We start from the raw sequence: 20,308 nt of genomic DNA, 5'->3' as shown, positions 1-20,308 counted from the left end.
TACCTTGCTTACTGAGGCCTATAGCGTCCAGGTTTTATTACAGTTTCTGAGTACCGCACTGTCTGGATTTCAGGTGGAATTAGTCAGACGTCAAGTCCTGGGACGATTAGCAGCCGTCTAGAATGTTTTTCACCCCTGAATAATCTTTCTCACTATAGAATGATGGGCTTCAAATTATTTGAAAATGACCTCGTAACCGTTCCCAGACTGAGCAGGAATTTCCTTTGCAAGATTGTCACTGATGTCTTTTCATCTTGACATTGTGTTAACACACACCTGGAGGCTCCATACCAGCAAACTGCCAAAACCTCTGTTTTATAGAGATGCTTTGATTTTTATGAAGATCAATAAATCAAGTGCGTTTGATTAGCAGCACCTGGCAGCTATTTTAAGTCTTGATTCCTGTGAAAGCAGTTAGGGCATGCTGAGTTTTTCACACGCTGCTTCTTGCATTTTGACCAAGTTTTTGTTAAATAAGTGATAACACAGAGTAAACGTCACGTTTTGTTGATTATCTGAGGTTATGCTTATCTAATTTTAGGACCAACTAAAGACCACACATTTAAATTTTATGCCCAAATGTGTAAAACCTTACAAGTTACAGTGAGGGGTGTCCTTTCCATTTACCATCAGAGTACATTATGCCTGCGTGACTTCGTTCTAACACTGCTGATCCAGTACAGGTTTTTTCAGTTTGACTAATTCTCAAATGATCGTTGAAGTTGTCAAAACAGTACATCATAGTTGACAGGATTTTGTTACTCTTGCACAACTAAAAGCACATGAATCATTCTTAATGGCACATGTGTCTACAATTTGATTTTGTCTTTAAAAATATTTAAATAAAATCTTTTTTATAAGATAAATTGTTATATTCTCCAAAATTATATTAGAATTAGTTTGTTGCGTAAGTCGTGAAGTGCAGAATATTCCATCAAATCATAAAAAATTTGCCAAGCTGTACACAAACGACATGGATAAGGAGTGGTCATTGTAATGTTTTCAGTTTCATGCTCATATTAAAGCAGCTTTCTTGTACCAAGGGTATCCATGAAAAGATACAAAAAGAAGCATGATCAGCTGATCGGTAAGGTAGCACAAGAGGTCATGACAGCATACGGCCTCACAGAAACACTGTATCTACACCCAAGTACACAAGGTGCACATATTTTGTATCAGAGCTGGAATGAATACTGTTCATGCTGTGTTGCTCCTTTTCTACAGGCTTTGCTTTCAACCGCGATTTTATCAAAGTCAAAGTCAAAGTCAACTTTATTGTCAATTCTGCCACATGTACAGGACATACAGAGAATAGAAACTACGTTACTCTCAATCCCTAGATAAAATAGCAAATGAACATTTAAATATAAGAGTGATTAAAAAATGCAGGTAAAATAATTAAAAAGTAAAAATTTAAATAAATACAATACAATTTTACATATAACAAGAAAGCTATACAATATACAATATAATGGGTAAATGACATTGGGTGTAAACCAGGCAGAGTAGTGCAAATAGGCAAATAGTGCAAATGGAGATTTAGTAATGTACGGTAAGAGATAGTGTAACAACAGATTATTTTTCCACAACAGGAGTAAAGTCTGCTAAACTCATACACTGAAAGAAGTGATATTGTCTCCTTTTAAATATAGCATATTATATTTTGGTATATCTTTTCAATTCAAATGAGTAATTCCTGTCTACATATATAATTCGAGTAACTCCAGAATACATTCCCTGCGTTTTAATCCAATTAATTTTAGTTAATTAAATGTAGCTCAAAATGCTTAAGTATGTTTTTCATAGCCTCCTGCTGGGCCATTTTGCGCATGCGTTAGGACAGGCCACCATTTTGCACGCGGACTGAAGAAGCGGACTCTTTGTGTGCTGCAAGCGGGCTCAAGTTAATCGCACAACTTCATATAAAGGTGGTCTAGCTTCGGTAAGTAAACCTTTTACGGTCGTTTTTGTTTTATTTTTTTACCTCAGTCAAAGCATGTTGACTCTTTAAAACGTGTGCACATGGAGAAAGAAGTCTAAGTAGTTGTACACCTCTGAACTTTGTCATGAATTTGACTTAAGCTAGCTATGTGCTCTATTAGCTACTGCTCTATTAAAAGAGTAATTGTATTGATGCGTTAAAATGTCATATGTTTTTAGCTTAGTTCTTGTGGCACACTTTGTACTAACAAATTATGGAACGAGGCAATTTCTCTGTAGTTAGCTGTAAAGTTCACTGTACAGTCGCCTGCAGTTTTAAGTTGAGAAATCGTCCCTCCCGCCACAACATTGGCATTAAGGAATAGTCGGGCGGGGGAGGGGGCTTCTGAACGCACCTGCACAGTCAGGGGTGCAGTAGGAATTAAGTAGGATTGGCATTGCACAACGTCTTTTGTGCAGAAAAAAATAATGGTTGTAAACTGTGGAGGAGAATAACTCAGTGGTTGCCAAAAATGTGAGATCAAAAGGCACTGAGAGTGAGGTTTGTCAGGACTGAAATTAACTCAGAAAAGAAGTTGCTTCACTTGATAGAGCTGTTGAGTGCAAGACCTGTCAGCGGTCTGGTTTAGCATTTAAAGCCTCGCTACGTGCTTCCAAACCGCTGCATTTAATCTCAGAGAAAACTAACACAGAGAAGTAAAGCAAGTGTGTAAGTTCATCTCTTTATGTTTGCATAGTATTTTCATGTTGAGCTTAACAACCGATGTATGGAGCCACAGCTGGACTGGCTGTCGGAGTTTTGTATTGAGGGGGAAAGGAAGCGATTTGTTTTATACTTCAGCTAGAATGAAAAAAGACACAAAGCTGGAGTTATTCGGTGTCTTCATGCTGAACAGCTAAAACTTCTTCCCTCATTCTCCCCCCTCCCTCTCCTGTTGCTACTTCAATCATGAAACTGATCGATTATCAGGTGATCGGCTTTTCTGTCGCTAGTCTCTCTCATTTGTTAGTCACCCAGTTTGCGCTAGAAAGAGGAAAACGGCAGATAAACAACAGCAGCACGTTTAAGCTTGATAAGCTGTTGCTAGAATTTTTTTAATATTACTTCTAGTATCCGCTTATGTTTTCTGGAGCCACAGCCGTAATAGCTGCTGGTCATGATAGTTTGGATATGTGGTGAGAAGGAAACATGAAGGTGAAACCAGGAGAAGTTTTTACTGAATCATTAGAGCTGAACAGGTAATGAAGAAACAGGTTTACATTTTAGGTCACATGAATGAGTTGAAGGGAAGTTATGAACTGTTTCTGAGAGACAAATAACTCCAGGATCCTTTTCTATGTAGCTGACATCTGGTAACTGTGCAGGGGCGGATCTAGCAAAGTTTTGCCAGGGGGCCAGGTAGGGCATTAACAGGGAAAGGGAGACACAAAGACATAATTTCTTTCTTATTCTCATTTAAAATGTCTAGCTTTTAATAAATAATTATTCTAAATCTTACTACCAAAGTGGTGATCTGGTTAAATGTATAGAGATCCATTATTGTATGTAGTAAATATTAAGTCTAATATATGCCCTAGTAATAGTAGTACATATAGCACTTTTTCCTTTGGGAAGGTACGCTGTCTGCGCTGTCTGCAACTGTATTGAAGAAAAATGTTGAATCAAATTATTATAGAAAAATAATTGATTTCTGTGCATTAAAGTAGATTACGTCAATTAAGCATTATCAGGCGAAGGGTGCGGGGTGGTTTCCTAATATTTTTGCTGGGAGTTGGCAGTCCTATTAGTTAGTTTAATATTTCTATGTACTGTTTAGAATACCTGAATAAGGAGGATGGTGTAAGTTTTTTAGGTTGATCAGTATTGCTGAAGTATAAAATATTTTGGGTGCAGTGTATTTTTTGCATACAGGTATAACAGAATAGCTTTAATGTTTTGTTTTTAAAACTGAGTATGAACTTATACAAAATGCAGCAAAATATTTATAAAAACAGTTTTATTTATTATAAAATACACTATATCGGATTCATATCGGCATCGGCAGATAATCAAATTTATGATATCGGTATCGGACATAAAAAAGTGGTATCGTGCCATCTGTAGTTTGCACAGAGGCACAAGTAAGATTTGTTTTGTTACAAGGGAGTATCATGAAGTAATGCACTAATGGCTTGGAAACGGTAATTGTTTGTCTTTCTAAAGTTTATTTTTTTTATTTGTCTTCCTTTTCTGGCAGATTTTCTTCCCCTTATGTGTTACTGTTTATTCAAGAAGATGGTGTTATTTTGGTAAGTACATGCAAATTCCTTACATATTTATCACAACAGTATTTGTCACAGTATTGCAGGGACAAGTTTATCTATCTCATCTTAAGGGTTCTTGTGATTGTTAATATTGATATTAATTAATATCAATTAATATATATGATTAAATTTCTTTTATCCAGGACAAAAGAAAAAAAAAACTTGCGAAAGTGAAATGAAAAACAGGAATTTAGTTCTTGTGAGTTAAGAGGATGCAGAGCATAGGGTTAGATGGAGGTGGATCATTCACTGTGGTGATCCCTGAAGGAAACAGCCAAGAGAAAAAGGATCAGATTGCAAAAAAAAAATGTGGTTTGTTTGCATACATGAGTCTTTACGGTACCCACAGGACTCCTGAAGTATAAGTACTCTGAAGTTTGCAGAGCAATTTCAGAGATGTTTGGGGCTTACATGGCAAGCATGTTTTTAGTTGCACATCTAAATTTTCTCTGCTCTCTGTTGCTGATGGCAGAGTTCTGCCCCGCTGACCTCACAGGTGAGACACTCCCACCAGTGGACAAAGAGCACAGGAAAATGTGTTGCCAACCACCTGAAACAGACAAATATCTGCTTTTTAAAACCCTTTAAACCCGTTAAATGGACTGATGCCATTCATTTCTTCTTTGATTAACAGTAGTAACATCCTTCATGCACTGTATACTAACCCATATGATAATCATGCTTTATGAAGTGATGGCAATTGCATTGTAGCATTTAATGAAGAAATAACAAAATAATCATACCAATGATTAAGCACCAGTCTTCTTTTTGTGTGTGTGTGTGTGTGTGTGTGTGTGTGTGTGTGTGTGTGTGAGAGATACAGGTAAATGCTGAATTCCAGTGTATTACAACACTTCAACTGGAGATGACCTTCGCGGCACAGTTAGACAGAATTACACCTCAGTTGATGACAGTTTTCCAGAAGAAGGGCCGTGTTTCTGGGCAGAAACTTGCCCACCACTTGCAGATCATGCAAGAGGTAAATCTGAATATTGCAAATTCTATTTGGATTTCTTTTGTCTTAAGTGGCAGGTCACTGGTGAGTCCAATAAGCCGTTTTAGGTGACCAGCCAAGCAATCTAAATTTTGAAATTTCATATATAAATTTTATTTACTATGTTTGAACTGACATATGATAAAATTTACTTATTGCGAATGTCAGACATTGTTCTTTTTTCCAAATTGGTTTAATCAGCAACTCTCTTTAAACAGGCTGAAAGTGATGTTAAAGTGAAAAGGGAAGCAGTTCTCAGGGCACTTTGCCTCTACCTTGGTGAAGAGGACGGAAGCCTTATTCGGGAGTTCTTTGTAAGTCATTTAAGTCATTGTAAGCAAGTCATCTATACACACACTTTTTAGATAGATATCTGTGTGTGTGTGTATTACACACACACACACACACACACACACACACACACACACAAACGACTAGATTGGAATTTAATTGTAGAGTTAATTGTTTTTTCTTTTACCTTTTTATTAAATGTTTAGGACATTGAAGGAGATGATATCCAGAGAGACCTGAAGAAGCACACCATGGGCATTTATGTCATCAACAGGGAGGATGGACAAAATGGACATTATGATGACATTGGAATATTTGTTGAAGGGGAGATAGTCATGGACAACATTGGATCTCTGGCCCAAGCTTGTGCATTGATGCTTGGAGTAATCTATGCACTAAACCTAGCCTTCCCCAAGGAATTGAAGGACTATTATGAATTCATTTAGAAAGTGTTGATGGGATTCGATGGTGAAAAGCTCTCCCCCAAAGTCTTTGGGCTGAAGAACAAAATTGCTACTGGATAGGAAGATTTCTAAAATAACACATCAAGAGAATGCTGTTATGTAAATTACCAATGACTGGTGCTCTTGTGAATAGGAGTGAAACTCTTGTACAACCATCATTTGTTCTGTGTTATGTTTCGATTGAACATTTTAACTTTCAATAATGAATGTTTCACGTGTGGTACATTTGAGTAGCTTGAAGAGCAACTTTGTAATTATTCAGTTATAGCTGCTGCCCTGCGTATAATCAGTGTTAACTCAACCGGATAAAAAAAACAAAAAAAAACATTCATGATTACCACACTGCAGCACACTGGTAACACTTTAAAGACTATTAATTGTTTTGAAGCGAGTATGTTAGGTCAGAAAATATGTAAAACATTCAGAATCTTCAAGGAAGGACTAGAATGGAAAGACAGTGGTCAATAAGCAGTAAGGAAAACACAAGTTTAATTTTAAGTCTAATTACCTTATTAAAATGCAATTTCTAAATATGGATCGCAGAACAGCAAGTCTGAAACTGGTTAGTTTGTGGATGCATCAGTTTCTAATTGTGATACATTATACTGCTGGTAGTGTTTTATTCTTTTATGTAAGGAGTTTGTTTGTTTTTTTCTTTTTTAGAGGAAGAGAAACATTGGTTAACATTTCTCTTGTCTGTTGTTTCTGTTTTGTTTGAATACAGCTTTTTAAAGCTACTAGTTCATAGGCAAAAGTTTTGTAATTTGTATTATACAAATTGCAGCAATTTCCCTTAGAGATGTGGATTCTTATTCTGTTTGCAACAAATTTTGCATTAATAAATGATGTGAAAGAATGTTGTAGTTTTCATTATTGACGTTTTTAAAAACTACAAATCAGGGTAAGCAATATTTTTTAAGTAAACTTAACTTAATTGAAATAGAGAGAAATTAACAATTTGATTGATTTGAATATAAGTTTGGGACATAAGTGTAAAGGAAACAAATTATTCTGGTACATTTAACACGACCTTAGTTGGACTTACTAATAATATTTGACTAAGACGTATCCACAACAGTTAAGTTAAAGTAGCTTAAAAATATATGTTGGTTTTACTCGCTTAAATTAAATTCAGTGTACTTAAAAAATATTTCTGGATTCAAACAAATTTATTTCGTGCAACCACTTGTCATAAAAAAAATTGAGTAAATTGAACAAAACATTTTTTTCAGTGTATGTTTGTGTTCCAGGTAAAACTACCATGAGGAGGGGTGGAATTTCCCACATCACCCACATGCCGTCCAGTTATTTCGCAGGTATAAACATCAGGTAAAACATATTTATTGAGCTTGACACGTACGCGCTCACCCAGTTAAATATTTTACAGGGACAATAAGGAGGAGGAAGGATTAACACATGTAGGAGTGTGGTTGATGAAAGAAAGATATATAGAAAGATGCACATGAATGAAGAGGATGGTTCTTCTTCTGTTAGAACGTAAGTGAGAGCATTATGTATGAGGTGGTGAGAATCTATGGGCAAACTTGCACAGCATGATGCCCTTACTACATACTGAACCCAGTTATGTGTCGTTTCAGCTTTCCCCTTTTTTACTGACAGTTGAACTCGCATATCTTTCTGTTCTGTGTGAGTTTATGCAGTAAAAATGCAAATGTTCTTCTTTTTATTACATTCAAACAATTTTTTTCTTTAAAAAAAGGGGGGGAGGGGGGGCATGTGTTCTTGAAATCAGCATCTGAACACTATTCAGCTGGACATAGCAGGGAATCCTTAGAAAAAAAGAGTCTGGTACAGCAAGCATTCAAAATGTCACACATGCCATTTTAAGTACAGTCCACTGATTCTGACAAATGGCAATAACTCACTCATTGACTCAGAAACTAGAGCGTGTTGATGAATAGATAAGAAGAATCGAAAATAATCTGGCATCAGATAGCCTCTTTCAGAATCACGCATGGATCTTGTATATCTGCGCATTATACAGAAACTGCTGATGCATCCATACATAAATAAAGATGATGTTGCAGCTGACCAACTAGATACTTATTTTACCCCTTTATAAGATTTGTCGATTAGGCCCATATAAAAGTAACGACATTATCATAAAAAACAATCTAAAGCCACTTGTCATCTGTATGTGAGGAAGCTCCGGGCTGCTTCAGGTACAGCAGTGAGTTTACTGGAAATAGCCTCGTTTACAATAGGAGCAGATGATGAAACACAAAAGGTAATTCACATATATTCATATATAAATTATCTGAGGACTATTTAAATATATTATGTCGGTTAGTATTATCTTTTTTTTTTTCTTTTTTTTTCTGGGTACCTAGAAAAATCATAATCAGAAACTGGATGAGGCGTGGCCACACGCGGCGCGGACGCCAAATCGCTGTGCAGGTATTCTCTCACACTATCTTTCCTCACTTTGACGGTACACCCCTTGCCCGTCCCTATTCGTGAACCCCATTTACATTCAGCCCACAGACTCACGGCAAGTAAAAGGGATGGTGGAAAGAGAGGGTGGCGACAGAGGGTCTTTTCCAAGACCGGTGCGTCTTTGCCAGTTCGCGGCGTGCGAAGATCTCCATGACCTAGATTGACTGGTGAGTCGTTTTTAATTTGTCGGGAAGCTTACCGCATGGGTTTCATTGCGGCAGACAGACAGAGAGACTGGTCTTTATTCCGAACAACGTTTTATAATTAAATTTGCGCGCACACTTCTCCGATCTGAGAAATATATAAGACATTACCTGCACAGGTTACATGGTATGTATTATGCAAACTTTCTAGTGTTCAGAAGTGTTGTGTACAGAATGCAATAAGCTGCTGGAGTAAAGCGCTGGCAAATGTGAGCAAGCGCTACAGATCCAAGCGAGCACAAGATGCAGTGCAAATGTAACTACAGTGGTTCACACAACTTCTGACTACATACTATCACTACAGATGTGTGAACTTGGATTTATACAAACTGTTTATTCCATCAATCCAGAAGATGTTGAACACGAAATAGGCATGTGTTCAATAGGACGCATGGTCAAGCACTTCCGTCAGCATCCACCCAAACCTTCATGGACAGGTGTATAACTCGTTGATATCTAGGTTAATTTTGGAAGAATATTTACATGGAGACAACAGCAGGGTAATAGGATCAGATCTAATTTTGCATCATTTTAAATTAGTGTCCTGATAGATAGATGTTTTAAAAACAACAAGCGCCTTATTCGTGTAAATCAGTGCGCAGGAAAGTGATTGAATATATAATTGTTTTCCCCTCCGGATTCAAAGGATGACAAAGGTTATGAACAAAGCCCCGTGGACCACACAGACTCAAGCTAAATCATTTCCCCTGTTGAGTCATCTTGAAATCATTGACTTAGCATCAGTTCTACAGTTTCATTAAGCCACCACAAACATAGATTTCTCCTTGTGTAGTGGCATGCACCTGACTCTTTTGTCTTGTTTTAGTTTGTGAGCACTCAGCTGATATAATGAAGTCTGAGTTTGTCTTTCCGGGGTTTATTGTTCAGTCTTTTTGTCAGCATATTCCCCTATCCCTTTATCCTCGGTTTCCCCTGTTGTTCCTCTGAGGAGCTTTGGTTGTCTGTTTTCTCCCCGCACCATTGTGAGTCATGCTTTAGTTTGTGTGTGTGTACTATATTGTAATCCTAGATTACTTTTGTGGATTTTACTGTTTTGTGCTGTTTCCTCAGTTATCTGTTACTGCGCTCCTTTGCCAGTATCTCTAATTTTTGAGTTTCACTTCCCCGTCCTGATTGTCTGATTGCCGTCACCTGTCTCTCCCGCATCAGCCTTCTTTTCTCATCATGTCATCCGTGTATTCCCCTGTGATTTCTGATTCTATTTCTAGTATTTATTTGATTCCCTCTTTGGCAATTGTCAGGTTTGTTATTTGCTTATCTGTCAGACTTAACGTCAGCCAAAAATAATAATACACAGTCTATGATTGTGACACTTCACAGTGAAGAACACTGAAAACCAGCAAGATGAACGGAACAGTTGGGACCATCCAACATTATTCCCATACTGTGTGAGAGACATGGGAAATATCAAATAATATCAAAGCATTTTAAACAGCACTTTTTCCAAGATGCGAGTAATAAAATGAAAACGCAAGACTAAAAGGAGATAGAAAAATATATAATTAAGGGGGCATTAAAATCACACATCAAATCTGATGAATGAAATATTCAAGCTGAAAACAAAATGATGTCAGTGGAAACCAAATGAAAATCAGTTTGAACATTTTTCAAGTGTTCTTGTTTTTGAGCAGTTCAAGATTGCACAACTGGCTGACCTATGTTTAAATCTATATGCGTCTTATTCATAACTTCTGCCAAAATTTGGTTCCTGGGTTGCGTTACTGTTGAACTGGGTTGCTGAGAGCTTATAAATCAGACTTAATAAAAATTGCATCATTAGCCTTTTTTCCTGGATATAAATCGAAATAGAAATGATGAAGGGCGCAGGACAAGCTTGATGGCATAACTAATAATGGAAGCCCAGTAAAGAAGTGCACAAATCTTTGTCCAAAAAGGAAATAAAACCTACGTGAAAGATGAGCCAGCTCATAGATAGTGAGAGTGTGAAAGCAGTAAGTCTTTGTTTCTTTAATATTCTTCTTAATCTGTATCTAGTGGGGTTAAAAAAAAATCTTTATAAACATCCATCCATCCATCCATTCGCTACCGCTTATCCTTTTCAGGGTAAACAATTACCTGAAAATTTCACCCCTCATCAGTTTTTTATTAATGGAGCATGCTCACATCATTCGTGTGCCTAATTACAGTTTACATTATAACAGTGTAAACGTTGGTTAAACAAATTGGAAAGGTGTGTCTGACTGATATCATTAAATCTTCCAAACAATACAGGTGGCAGTGTGTGCTGTGGATTTCTTGGGGTTTATCCACTATGAGAGGATTTCCTTGTACTCTGAAGTGGGGCTTAGTATAAGGTTTAGAGCAGCAATTAAAATACCATAAGATAAACAGCGATAGCTTCCAGTTACTATATTAGGCAGGGACGTGAAAAGGACAATGTTTTAACTCAGCCGTGACTTTCAGTGACCTTTATGTTTCTTTAGTTACCTTGTCACAAACTGATGCCATGGTTGGTCACATATTACGGTTATTGCTCAATATTTAGCTCATAACTTCCTGGTAAAGCAAGCGTCTGTGGAGTGAAACAAGCCTTCTTACATTTCCATGTCACAATTAGACCTGTGGACCTGTCCAAACAGGCTCTTGTTGGCAACTGCGTCCTAATGCTGATTGCACTGTGCTATTTACTTTTACAGAATAATTAAGAGTGATAAGTAATTTTTAGGTTTCATTTTTACTACTCAAAGTTTATTGTGCCCTCACCTTGAACGTGTTTGTCATCTGGTACCTGTTTGTAAAAACAAGATGAACAATTCAGGTGAAGAGATATTTGGCAAAACTCCAGGGATCTAGTTCAACAAGGAAAAGTTGGCTGTGCACAATAGAAACCTTTATTGTTCAGCATTTCAGTGGGTGACATTGTGTGTAAATTCCCATGTCTTTCAAGGAAGGGGACCAAAGCCTGACACAACTGTAGAATGATAAGCCCCAACACGTTGACAACAATCTTGCTGTGACCCGTTCACAGTTTACTTCATGTCAATGGAAAAGTGTCTGGCAATTGAAACCATTTTCATTTCTGTCATAGTTTATGTTGTTTTCTTTTTCATTCTTTCCATTTGTAAACTATTTGTCGTCTTCACTTTATTTCCTCCACCCGCTCTCTGCGCATGGCTGTGCCTGTCACTGTGTCCAATGGTCTGACTTCACTCTCAGGCTGGTCTGTGCACCACTTTCAATACCCCGTGGTGTTGGCCATTGTAAATGCAGCCAGTTGCTATTTTAGACACAGGCTCTATTGAGGGGTGGGAGTAGGGGGTGGTGGAGGGTGGGGGGTTATTGAGCAGGGATTGCCTTAATACCCCAAAGAAAGTTTGCCCATCACCCCCTCATTTGCTTTCTGTCACAGTCGTCTTTTTCTTTCCCCTCCAGCACACAGGATTGGTGAGCTCAATCAGCCCAAAGTTCGTCACTGCATCCAGAGAAAAGCATTAGCTTCTTCAGTGTCCACACAGCACAAAACCAGATCTGCATTTCCTACGCTTGTGGATGAGAAGGAGAAATGTTGTCTCAAGTCTGTTTGTGCTGCCTGTTCTTCAGCAGGGGCTTTTATAGCTGCCGCTGGACGGAGTCAAGTAGTCAAAGGAGAAAGGTAGTTTTAATGTCTGTTTTCTTCTTATGATAAGTCAGTTTTTCTTTATCTCTCTACAGGAGTGTGTAATGTTTAAATAACCATGTTTTATTTGATTTTTTAGGGTTTTTTTGTTTGGTTTATTTCCATTCAGCATAACCTTTATAAATCCCAGTAATCCGGGATTAAAATTTTTGCCTGACTGAAATCCGAAATATAAAATGCTGCTTTATGAACTGTTGCTTTGTGAACCTGATACTTTTATTGCAAAACAGTCATTGACAAATTGTTAGGAAATATAAACACAATAACCGACGTGGTGATTGCATTAAAAAAAAATTCATTTATGTGCCAAGAGAAACAAACAAACTCACAGGCCCTAACAAGCTATGTACTTATATGAAAGGGAATAGGAGGATGCAGGAGCTCTGTAAATCTGTGAGGGAAATGACACTTGAGGTGTGCTGTTGGTGGCGATGGTGGTGGTTGGGAGGCGGTGGTGGGGGCGCTGGGGTTGTTTGCGCCGAGTTCTCACGACACAGTGCGGGCAAAGCACTCAACCAATTATGAAAAAATGTTGGATTTGTTCCATTGGTCTCACTTTGAGCTTCTATTGGAATTTGTGCACACATCGACACGCACGGGGATAGCTCTCTGGACAACTACACAATTTTTTTAAGGCTACAAAAATGTAATCAATTTTCCTCCTTTTCTTTTCATTTCAGTGCAGATGGTTGTCGCTCTTAGTTGTCACTTTGATGTCTCTGCTTTCCCTGTGCTGGTTGTATATTTGTTTTGCCATCTCTAATGACCAACAGAATGTTAATGAGTGAGTGATCACACACACACACACACACACACACACACACTGAATATTTATTTGTCTTTGTTGATGTCCTTCATTCTTTTATCTATGTGCTTCACCCTTATCAGGGTAATATTCAGAACACTGAAGACGTGGCTAAACTACTTCCTGGTAGTGGTGATCATTTCTGCAGTGCTGGCCAGCTACTGTATCCTGCTGCTGGTAAGAATACAGTTTTGTCCGTTTACCACACAGGGGAACCAAATCTTGCTCCACATTCAAAGATCATTAAACCTAAGAATGAGAAGCCGCCATTTTTAAAATGTTCTCCGATGATTACAGCTCTTTGCCTTGATCCAAGTTGCCTTAGAGGAGCAACTCCACTTACACTGGCTTCATAAGGTAAGCATGCAAACATTTACCTGTCCAGTCTATAGTTTTATTAAAATCGTCTAATGTTATATTTTCTTTCTGGTTTTCCCCCCTTTTTCCTGCACAGATCATTTTCTGTTTTTGTGTAATATTCATCACAGCTTTGGCTTCAGGAGTAAGCATAAAGGGGAGGGAAGAATGGCCAACAGTTCTTACTCTACTCCAGGTAGAGTTAGAGTACAGAAACTTTTTAGTTTTTTTTTTTTTTAAATGGCTCTAAGTGGTGTGAGAATATCACATGTGTTTGATGTCTGTGTCAACCTCTTGGCAGGCCACGGCTCCCTTCCTGCAGTTTGGTGCTGTTGGAGCGTTGACTCTGCTAAGCCCGTCTGTCTTTCATCGCTTCCACTTGGCCAAAACACGTATGTGTCAGACCTAGTTTCGGCATACACACAGACACGATTCAAAGGCAATTACATAATCCTTTTATATACACACTATTGTATCAAACCTAATTACAGGGCTAACACTGGAAACAAATGTACTGGTGAACTTTGAAGCTGAGGTTCATCTGGCAGTCACTGGAAAACTGATTCTGCATGATGAGCATTAGTTCAATACACAAGAAAGATATACAAATGTATAAATATACATTTATAAATCTATATATTTAAATATAATAAAAGTCAATTCCTGCAGGGGGGAAATAAATAAAAAGGGCTTCTTTACAAATTCACGCTTGGAGCATTTTAAATATTTAAAGATTATTGTCTGACTTGTGTTTATTCCAGGATCTAAGATGGTCATTGCAGGGATGTTTCTAGTGGTCTCAGCAGCCATCTTCCTGTGTCCCCTGCTCATCCACTCTCCTTGTCTAATAGAAGTGCAGGAACTACCTGAAAAACCAAAACTTATCGGCCACAGAGGCGCGCCAATGGTGAGCGTCCTGTTTTACTTGGCACCACCCTGCAAATAAACATTATAATTATAGAGTGATGACATTACACCTTTGGATAGAGCTGCTATTGTTGACAGATTGCAGTCATGTTCAAGTTTTTCAGTTGATTAAAACAAGTTTAAAGAACGTTTAAAAACGCAGTTCAGTTCTTTGAGAAATATTTAATGCTAATATTATAAGCACAATCCATTTTCATATATTGTCAAATATAAAAAAGTAGACTGTCCCTGGCTCAGGTGTGAGCAAAGGTCCAGTCATGTGACGTCCTCATATGCCACGCTACTGTGCCCTTGTTAGTTTGCTTTGCTCCTGGGTCAATAATAAGCTCCATTTAACACTGCATACGGGGGTTGTCTGTGCTCACACCGCTTTGGGGTAGGAAGGGCACTTAAGCACATCAGTGTGTCTCACCCATCTGTCCTCCCTGTGTTCAGCTGGCCCCAGAGAACACCATCATGTCGTTCAACAGAAGCCTCAAGTGCGGCGTGATAGCCTTTGAAACGGACGTGCAGCTCAGGTACAATGACAATGATTTACGCTTAGGAGGACTCACAGTTGCTTTCTTGAAAGAGGAATGTGTTTTTGCTTTTAGTTCGGTTTTTCATGCGCACAAATATGAGACAAATGTATCACCGTGGATTACAGTCCTGCAAGTGGGGGCATGTCATTCTACTAATCACCTCAAATGTAGCAGTGATCTTTATAAGCATGCTGTTTGGTTCTTGGGAAACATAACTAACTAATTATTACATTTTTAGAACATTATTTTCATCATTATTATTGTTGTCTTCACTGATAAATATGAAAAACTGATTATTTTGACTTCACAGACACTAAAATTTGTTTAACTCTTGCTTAAATTTAGTCGAGATAGAAAACCTTTCTTGATGCATGACCATGGACCTGACTTCTTGCTGAGAACGACAAATGTTAAAGACAAGTTTAACGGCTCCTCATTCAATAAGAGCACTGACCTAACCTTCGAACAATTACGGACTCTAAACGCAGGAGAACAATTCCTCAAGGTAGTAATTGTGCTTTGATTTATGCGTGAGCGCACATTTGCCCGCAGAGGTTTATGTATTATCATGTGTCAGACTAAAGAAACATGTGAAATTATCTGGCTTTGCAGAATGATCCTTACAGCACAGTGTCCCTGCTCTCAGAAGAGGAGAAAGAAACAGCCAGGACACAGGACATACCCTCCTTGCAAAAGCTTCTTGAATTTGCGACACAGCACAATACCTCAGTGATATTTGACCTGAAAAATAAAGAAACAGAAGAAATTGACACAAATGACACAGTAAAGACCATCTTAGAGTCTGGCATTCCTCAAAGTCTGGTAAGTCTACTCACTTGTATCAATTGTGGGATTCAAGCATTTCACAATCAAGCATATTTTTAAGAGTTTTCTTTCTCCTTTTCATAGATTCTTTGGCTTCCTTCTAAAGAACGAGAAGTTGTAAAGAAGCAGGCCCCAGACTTTATCCAGGTTTATGAAAATGAAACGGATTTGGAAAAAAATAACGGGAGCCACCTAAATGTGAAATACAGCGAAATAAAAATGAAAAACATCAGGTAAGAAATAAATAGGTGGGTAAGAAATCTCAATATTATCTACAGTACATGTTGGTGCCAGGGGCCATGCACAGCAGTGTGTTAATTAAAGCTGCGTGTAGCATGCTGAGACACAGCTCTGACACTTAATATAGGGGCGTAGGATTGGCCTCCAGGATACAAGATTCAAATAATGTCCCAACCCAGGTGTTCTGTTCAATGGCTTAGCAAAATAACCATAAGAAATAAAAGGGAGGGGGCCTAAAGAATGAAATGCAGTGTAGCAACATGTTTTAAGAAGTCGCTGAAGCGCTTCACTGAGTGCAAAACAAACTCACCGTGGCGTGGCCTTGCTACATGTCTCGCAAAATAAAACTATTCCTGGGTGGCACAATTAATGCATAAGTACTACTCAAATATGTGTGACTTATTAGGGGTCATCAGGGATTTGTAATGTGCAGACTGGGCGTACATAACTCATTATCCTTATCCTTGCACTCAACCACATTTTGTCATTTCATGTGTCAAAAAATATATATATACATAAAAAAACATAGGAAAGTTTTCTGCATATTTGATGCACAGTCTACGCTCATGTATGCACTCATCTAAAGAGTTTTGAGAAAGCTGAATAAATAAGCAGAGAAGCACAGTGAATGGGGGTGCCTCCACATGGGTGCACTGCATTGTAACAGTTAACATTCAATCATGTCTAAAGATGCTGAGCAGTCCCATTTAAATATGATTATGTAACAAGAGAGCAAGAGTGGCATATAATGATTGGGCATTAGTTTGACATACAAGGAGTCAGAGGTGACTGAGAACGCCTGTGCAGGACGTGTTCAGACTGTTTCTGCAAAAACAGCCTGTTTGTAATTACAAAGGGAGTGATGTTACAGCAGGTTTGCAGAGCTTAAACCTCTAATCACAAAGATAAATGGTCACCGAAGCATTTAATTGGTTTTGGTTGACAGGTATTAGCGATACAGTTAAATGAATCATGCTTCACCATATTGAGAAGTGCACATTTGTCATACATCAAAAGACTTTTACAAGGAAGGGTCAATGAGTAATCACTTTTATCCTCTGCTGAAGCGTTCCGGGTAGAAGTGGACTTTTCCAGGATGGCACTGCTCCAAAGATTAAGGCTTAAGCTATCACTGAGTAGCTCAAGTATCAAATGGGAATCCTAGGATATAGCCACCAGATCTTATTTATGATCTATGAGAGATGTTGGATGTTTTTAATGCAGTTCTCCAGTCATCTCCAGAGACTTTAAGAGTTAACTTTCCTACCTCATCCATGCATTTACCAATATGCACATGCATAGCAATCGATACCCGTCTTACAGTTTCACATATTTCTCCGTGCTTCTTTTAAGTGCTCTGTAATCTCTCAAAATTCTTCTTGTTCACTTCTAAACGATGTGCTTGTCTTCGTATTTGACAGCGACCTTCGCAAACGAAACATTACAGTGAACCTGTACGTGGTTAATGAGCGCTGGCTGTTCTCTATGCTGTGGTGTGCAGGAGCCAGCTCTGTCACTACCAACGCCTGCCACCTCCTAAAAGAAATGGAGCGCCCTGACTGGGTCATGGTGAGCAATGCAGTAGCTGGGCGTTTTACTGTTTATTTCATTATGATGCAAGAAATATTATCATTTCAAGATTTTGGATGTGGCGCTCACATCTTCGTCGCAGTGTTTCCCAGGATTTGTGACACACTTTGAACATGCTTGTGTTTCAGCCACGCTCTACATACCTGATAACATGGATTTTAGTGGATATATCATCTGCTCTTGTGATGATGGCACTCTTTCACTGGTAAGAACAGAGGTTTAGTCTACAAATTTGTATAAAAATGAGGAGGAAAGTTAACAAGCTGACTAACCAATGTCTCTCTTCCACATAGGACAAAACACAGTCTTTGCCATAATGCAGGTACTGTATCAATATCATGGGTTTTTTGCCATTGAATATTTGAAATTTAAGTTTAAAAAATAAAATGATGATCACTGGTTATCTTCCCCTTTATTGGCAAACCTATAAAACAAACATTTGCAACAGCAGATAGAATGTAAAAAAAAATCCCTGGCATGGTTTTGCTGAAAGTGAAACACAAAGGAAAGCACCATTATAAAACCATCAAAAGCAAATAGAAAGTATATCACATGATAGCTAAAAAAAAGTTGTTTTCATAACCTGACAGCTTGAATGTTCTATTTTATAACAGTTAACAGATCACATAATAATGTATCCCTTGTTTGTTGTGACAGATGGACCGAGCAATGACAATGAGCTGGAAGTCTTCCTCACCAGGCTACCCTGACAGCCTTCAGCTGCAGATGTTTCAGTCTTGAAGCTCACAATCGCAGCCTTTTCTGCACTAACACCGGGGTTTGGACCTAAATCGGGAGGACAGCAAGTTAATGTGAACTGACACGCACTGTTTTATAAAATTATGCAGGCCATAATGTTGTTGTTGTTGTTGTTTTTTTTACATATCAGTATGATGCCAGTATACACAGTTTTGGTGTGTGGGGGTGTGTGTGTTTGACAATGAGAGAGAAAGCTAGTTACACAGGTTTATCTTTCGTTGGTTTTTTTTAAATACTTGTTTGTTCTTTTGCTACTACTGACAGTTTGATGAAACTATATGACATGGTGTGTAGATCTGAATTACCTTTTGCATTTTATTACATTGATTTGTATCCAATGAGTAAAAAAAAAAAAAAACTACTGCATTAAATAAACATTTGTAATCTGAGCCAACGTTAATAAAACTATATTTTTTATGGTAACTTGTGTCGCTTTATTTCTGCATCTACTGAACACGAAGGTAAAATTTTAATTTTGAATAAACAGGTGACATATCGAAAAAATCGTTTTAACAACTGTGATTTATATTTAATAAAATCAGCACATTAGAAAAGCTGTTAAAGTTGGACACAGATAGTTGTGGCTGGAGCATTAAGAATGAACTGTTTATATAACGGAGGTGCTTCATACCAGCTCCATCTCAGACTTTACAGGCCTCAGTTAGCATGTTAAATGTTAAAGTTTGTGACAGTAATGAACAAGTATGGCTTGTTTGCAAGGGCTGGCACGGGAAAGACTTGATTATGTACAAAGAACATGTTAGCAGGACTTAGATCTGTAAATTTGCATCTAAAAAAACAAAAGACACTGCGAGAAATCACCTTTGGACAGATCAGGCCAAAGTGGAGATGATTGGCCACAATGCACACAGGTCCATGTTTGATGAAAACCAGCGTACACCTCATACCAACTGTCAAGCACGGTGGCGGAGAGGTGATAATTTGGGTTTATTTTGTAGCCCAAGACCTGAGCTCCTTGTAGTCATTGAGTGGACCATAAATTCCTATATACATCAATGTGTCTGACAGCTAAAGCTGGGCCAAAACTGGGTCACACAACAGGGTAATGATCACAAGCATAGCAGCAAATCTACAACAGAATATCTGAAAAAGAAAAGCAAAAGTGTTTCAGAGGCCCAGTTAAAGTTCGAACCTAAACCTGACTGAAATGCTGCGACGAATGAACCCATCTCTAACGTTTCCAACCATGCTGCAAGAGACCGATAAAGTCAGATATAATGCTTCAGTGTTTTATCTCAAGCAGTTTTTTTTTTTCATTAAATAATGACAGTGTAGCATGCCCTAGGGTCTGTCCACCTAATTTAAAAAATGGATCATTTCTATTATGTCCTGACATGTAAAGCCATAGAGCTGACAGCTGGTGTACTTTCTTTCTAACGTGACTGAATCTGATCAATAGATTATATTTTGAACAGTTGAAATGTTTCTCTGAGGTCTTCCTGTTTTCCACCTGCCCAGTAGCTCTATTTTCCGCACCCTGAATAACTCTTCTCTGCACATGTCCAAAACACGTCTGCATAGTGTACTTTTCCTTTAATGACGGACTCCCAGCACCACCTTATCGCACCACAAGATGGCAACAACTACAAAAAAATCGAGAAACAGGCGACTTACCAGATAAACATGCAACGAGAGACAAAAACGGCTTAAGTAACACGCTGATCATTACTAGTGATGTCATGTGCTGAAGCTATCTGCAGGTGTCAGTGTTTAAAGCGTTAATACTGACAGTGCAAATGGGGCCGCTATGGCCGGACCGGTGGGCCTTCTCCACGGAGGCGAGGCGTGTGTGAGAGAGGGGAGGAGGAACGTGAACATGTCACGCTCTGGAGCCGTTTTGCCCCCCCAAAAAGAAAACTTCTGGAAAAGTTGACATGAAGTAAACAGTCTTTGCTTTTTCACATCTTAACCTCAGTCAGTGGGTGTGGACCACACTGCGGACCGCTGCAGC

At 38.4% G+C, this 20,308-nt stretch overlaps 2 protein-coding genes across 2 annotated transcripts; both read left to right on the top strand.

The window, feature by feature from the left end:
• The first annotated feature begins 1,831 nt into the window (after window positions 1-1,831).
• LOC146717878 (uncharacterized) lies at window positions 1,832-6,850 on the top strand. Its single transcript, XM_085432442.1, has 5 exons — window positions 1,832-1,942; window positions 4,179-4,230; window positions 5,069-5,224; window positions 5,458-5,553; window positions 5,737-6,850. Exons 3-5 carry the CDS (start codon window positions 5,111-5,113, stop codon window positions 5,974-5,976), a joined length of 450 nt encoding a protein of 149 aa, XP_085288568.1. The 5' UTR covers window positions 1,832-1,942; window positions 4,179-4,230; window positions 5,069-5,110; the 3' UTR covers window positions 5,977-6,850.
• Window positions 6,851-8,378: 1,528 nt separating this feature from the next.
• Window positions 8,379-18,759, top strand: gdpd2 (glycerophosphodiester phosphodiesterase domain containing 2). The gene is made up of 17 exons (XM_085432430.1): window positions 8,379-8,412; window positions 8,493-8,618; window positions 12,069-12,288; window positions 12,993-13,096; window positions 13,201-13,294; window positions 13,415-13,474; window positions 13,572-13,670; window positions 13,776-13,866; window positions 14,236-14,381; window positions 14,837-14,919; window positions 15,268-15,427; window positions 15,535-15,744; window positions 15,832-15,980; window positions 17,409-17,556; window positions 17,706-17,782; window positions 17,871-17,899; window positions 18,235-18,759. Exons 3-17 carry the CDS (start codon window positions 12,199-12,201, stop codon window positions 18,285-18,287), a joined length of 1,593 nt encoding a protein of 530 aa, XP_085288556.1. The 5' UTR covers window positions 8,379-8,412; window positions 8,493-8,618; window positions 12,069-12,198; the 3' UTR covers window positions 18,288-18,759.
• The last annotated feature ends 1,549 nt before the right edge of the window (window positions 18,760-20,308 follow it).

Source organism: Copadichromis virginalis, linkage group LG2, assembly GCF_057382275.1.
Source record: "Copadichromis virginalis isolate Kocher_CV1m ecotype Utaka linkage group LG2, C_Virginalis_male_GT1.1, whole genome shotgun sequence".
Lineage (NCBI taxonomy): Eukaryota > Metazoa > Chordata > Actinopteri > Cichliformes > Cichlidae > Copadichromis > Copadichromis virginalis.
Note: the sequence above shows the minus strand (reverse complement) of the source record. Positions and strands in the feature narration are given on the sequence as shown.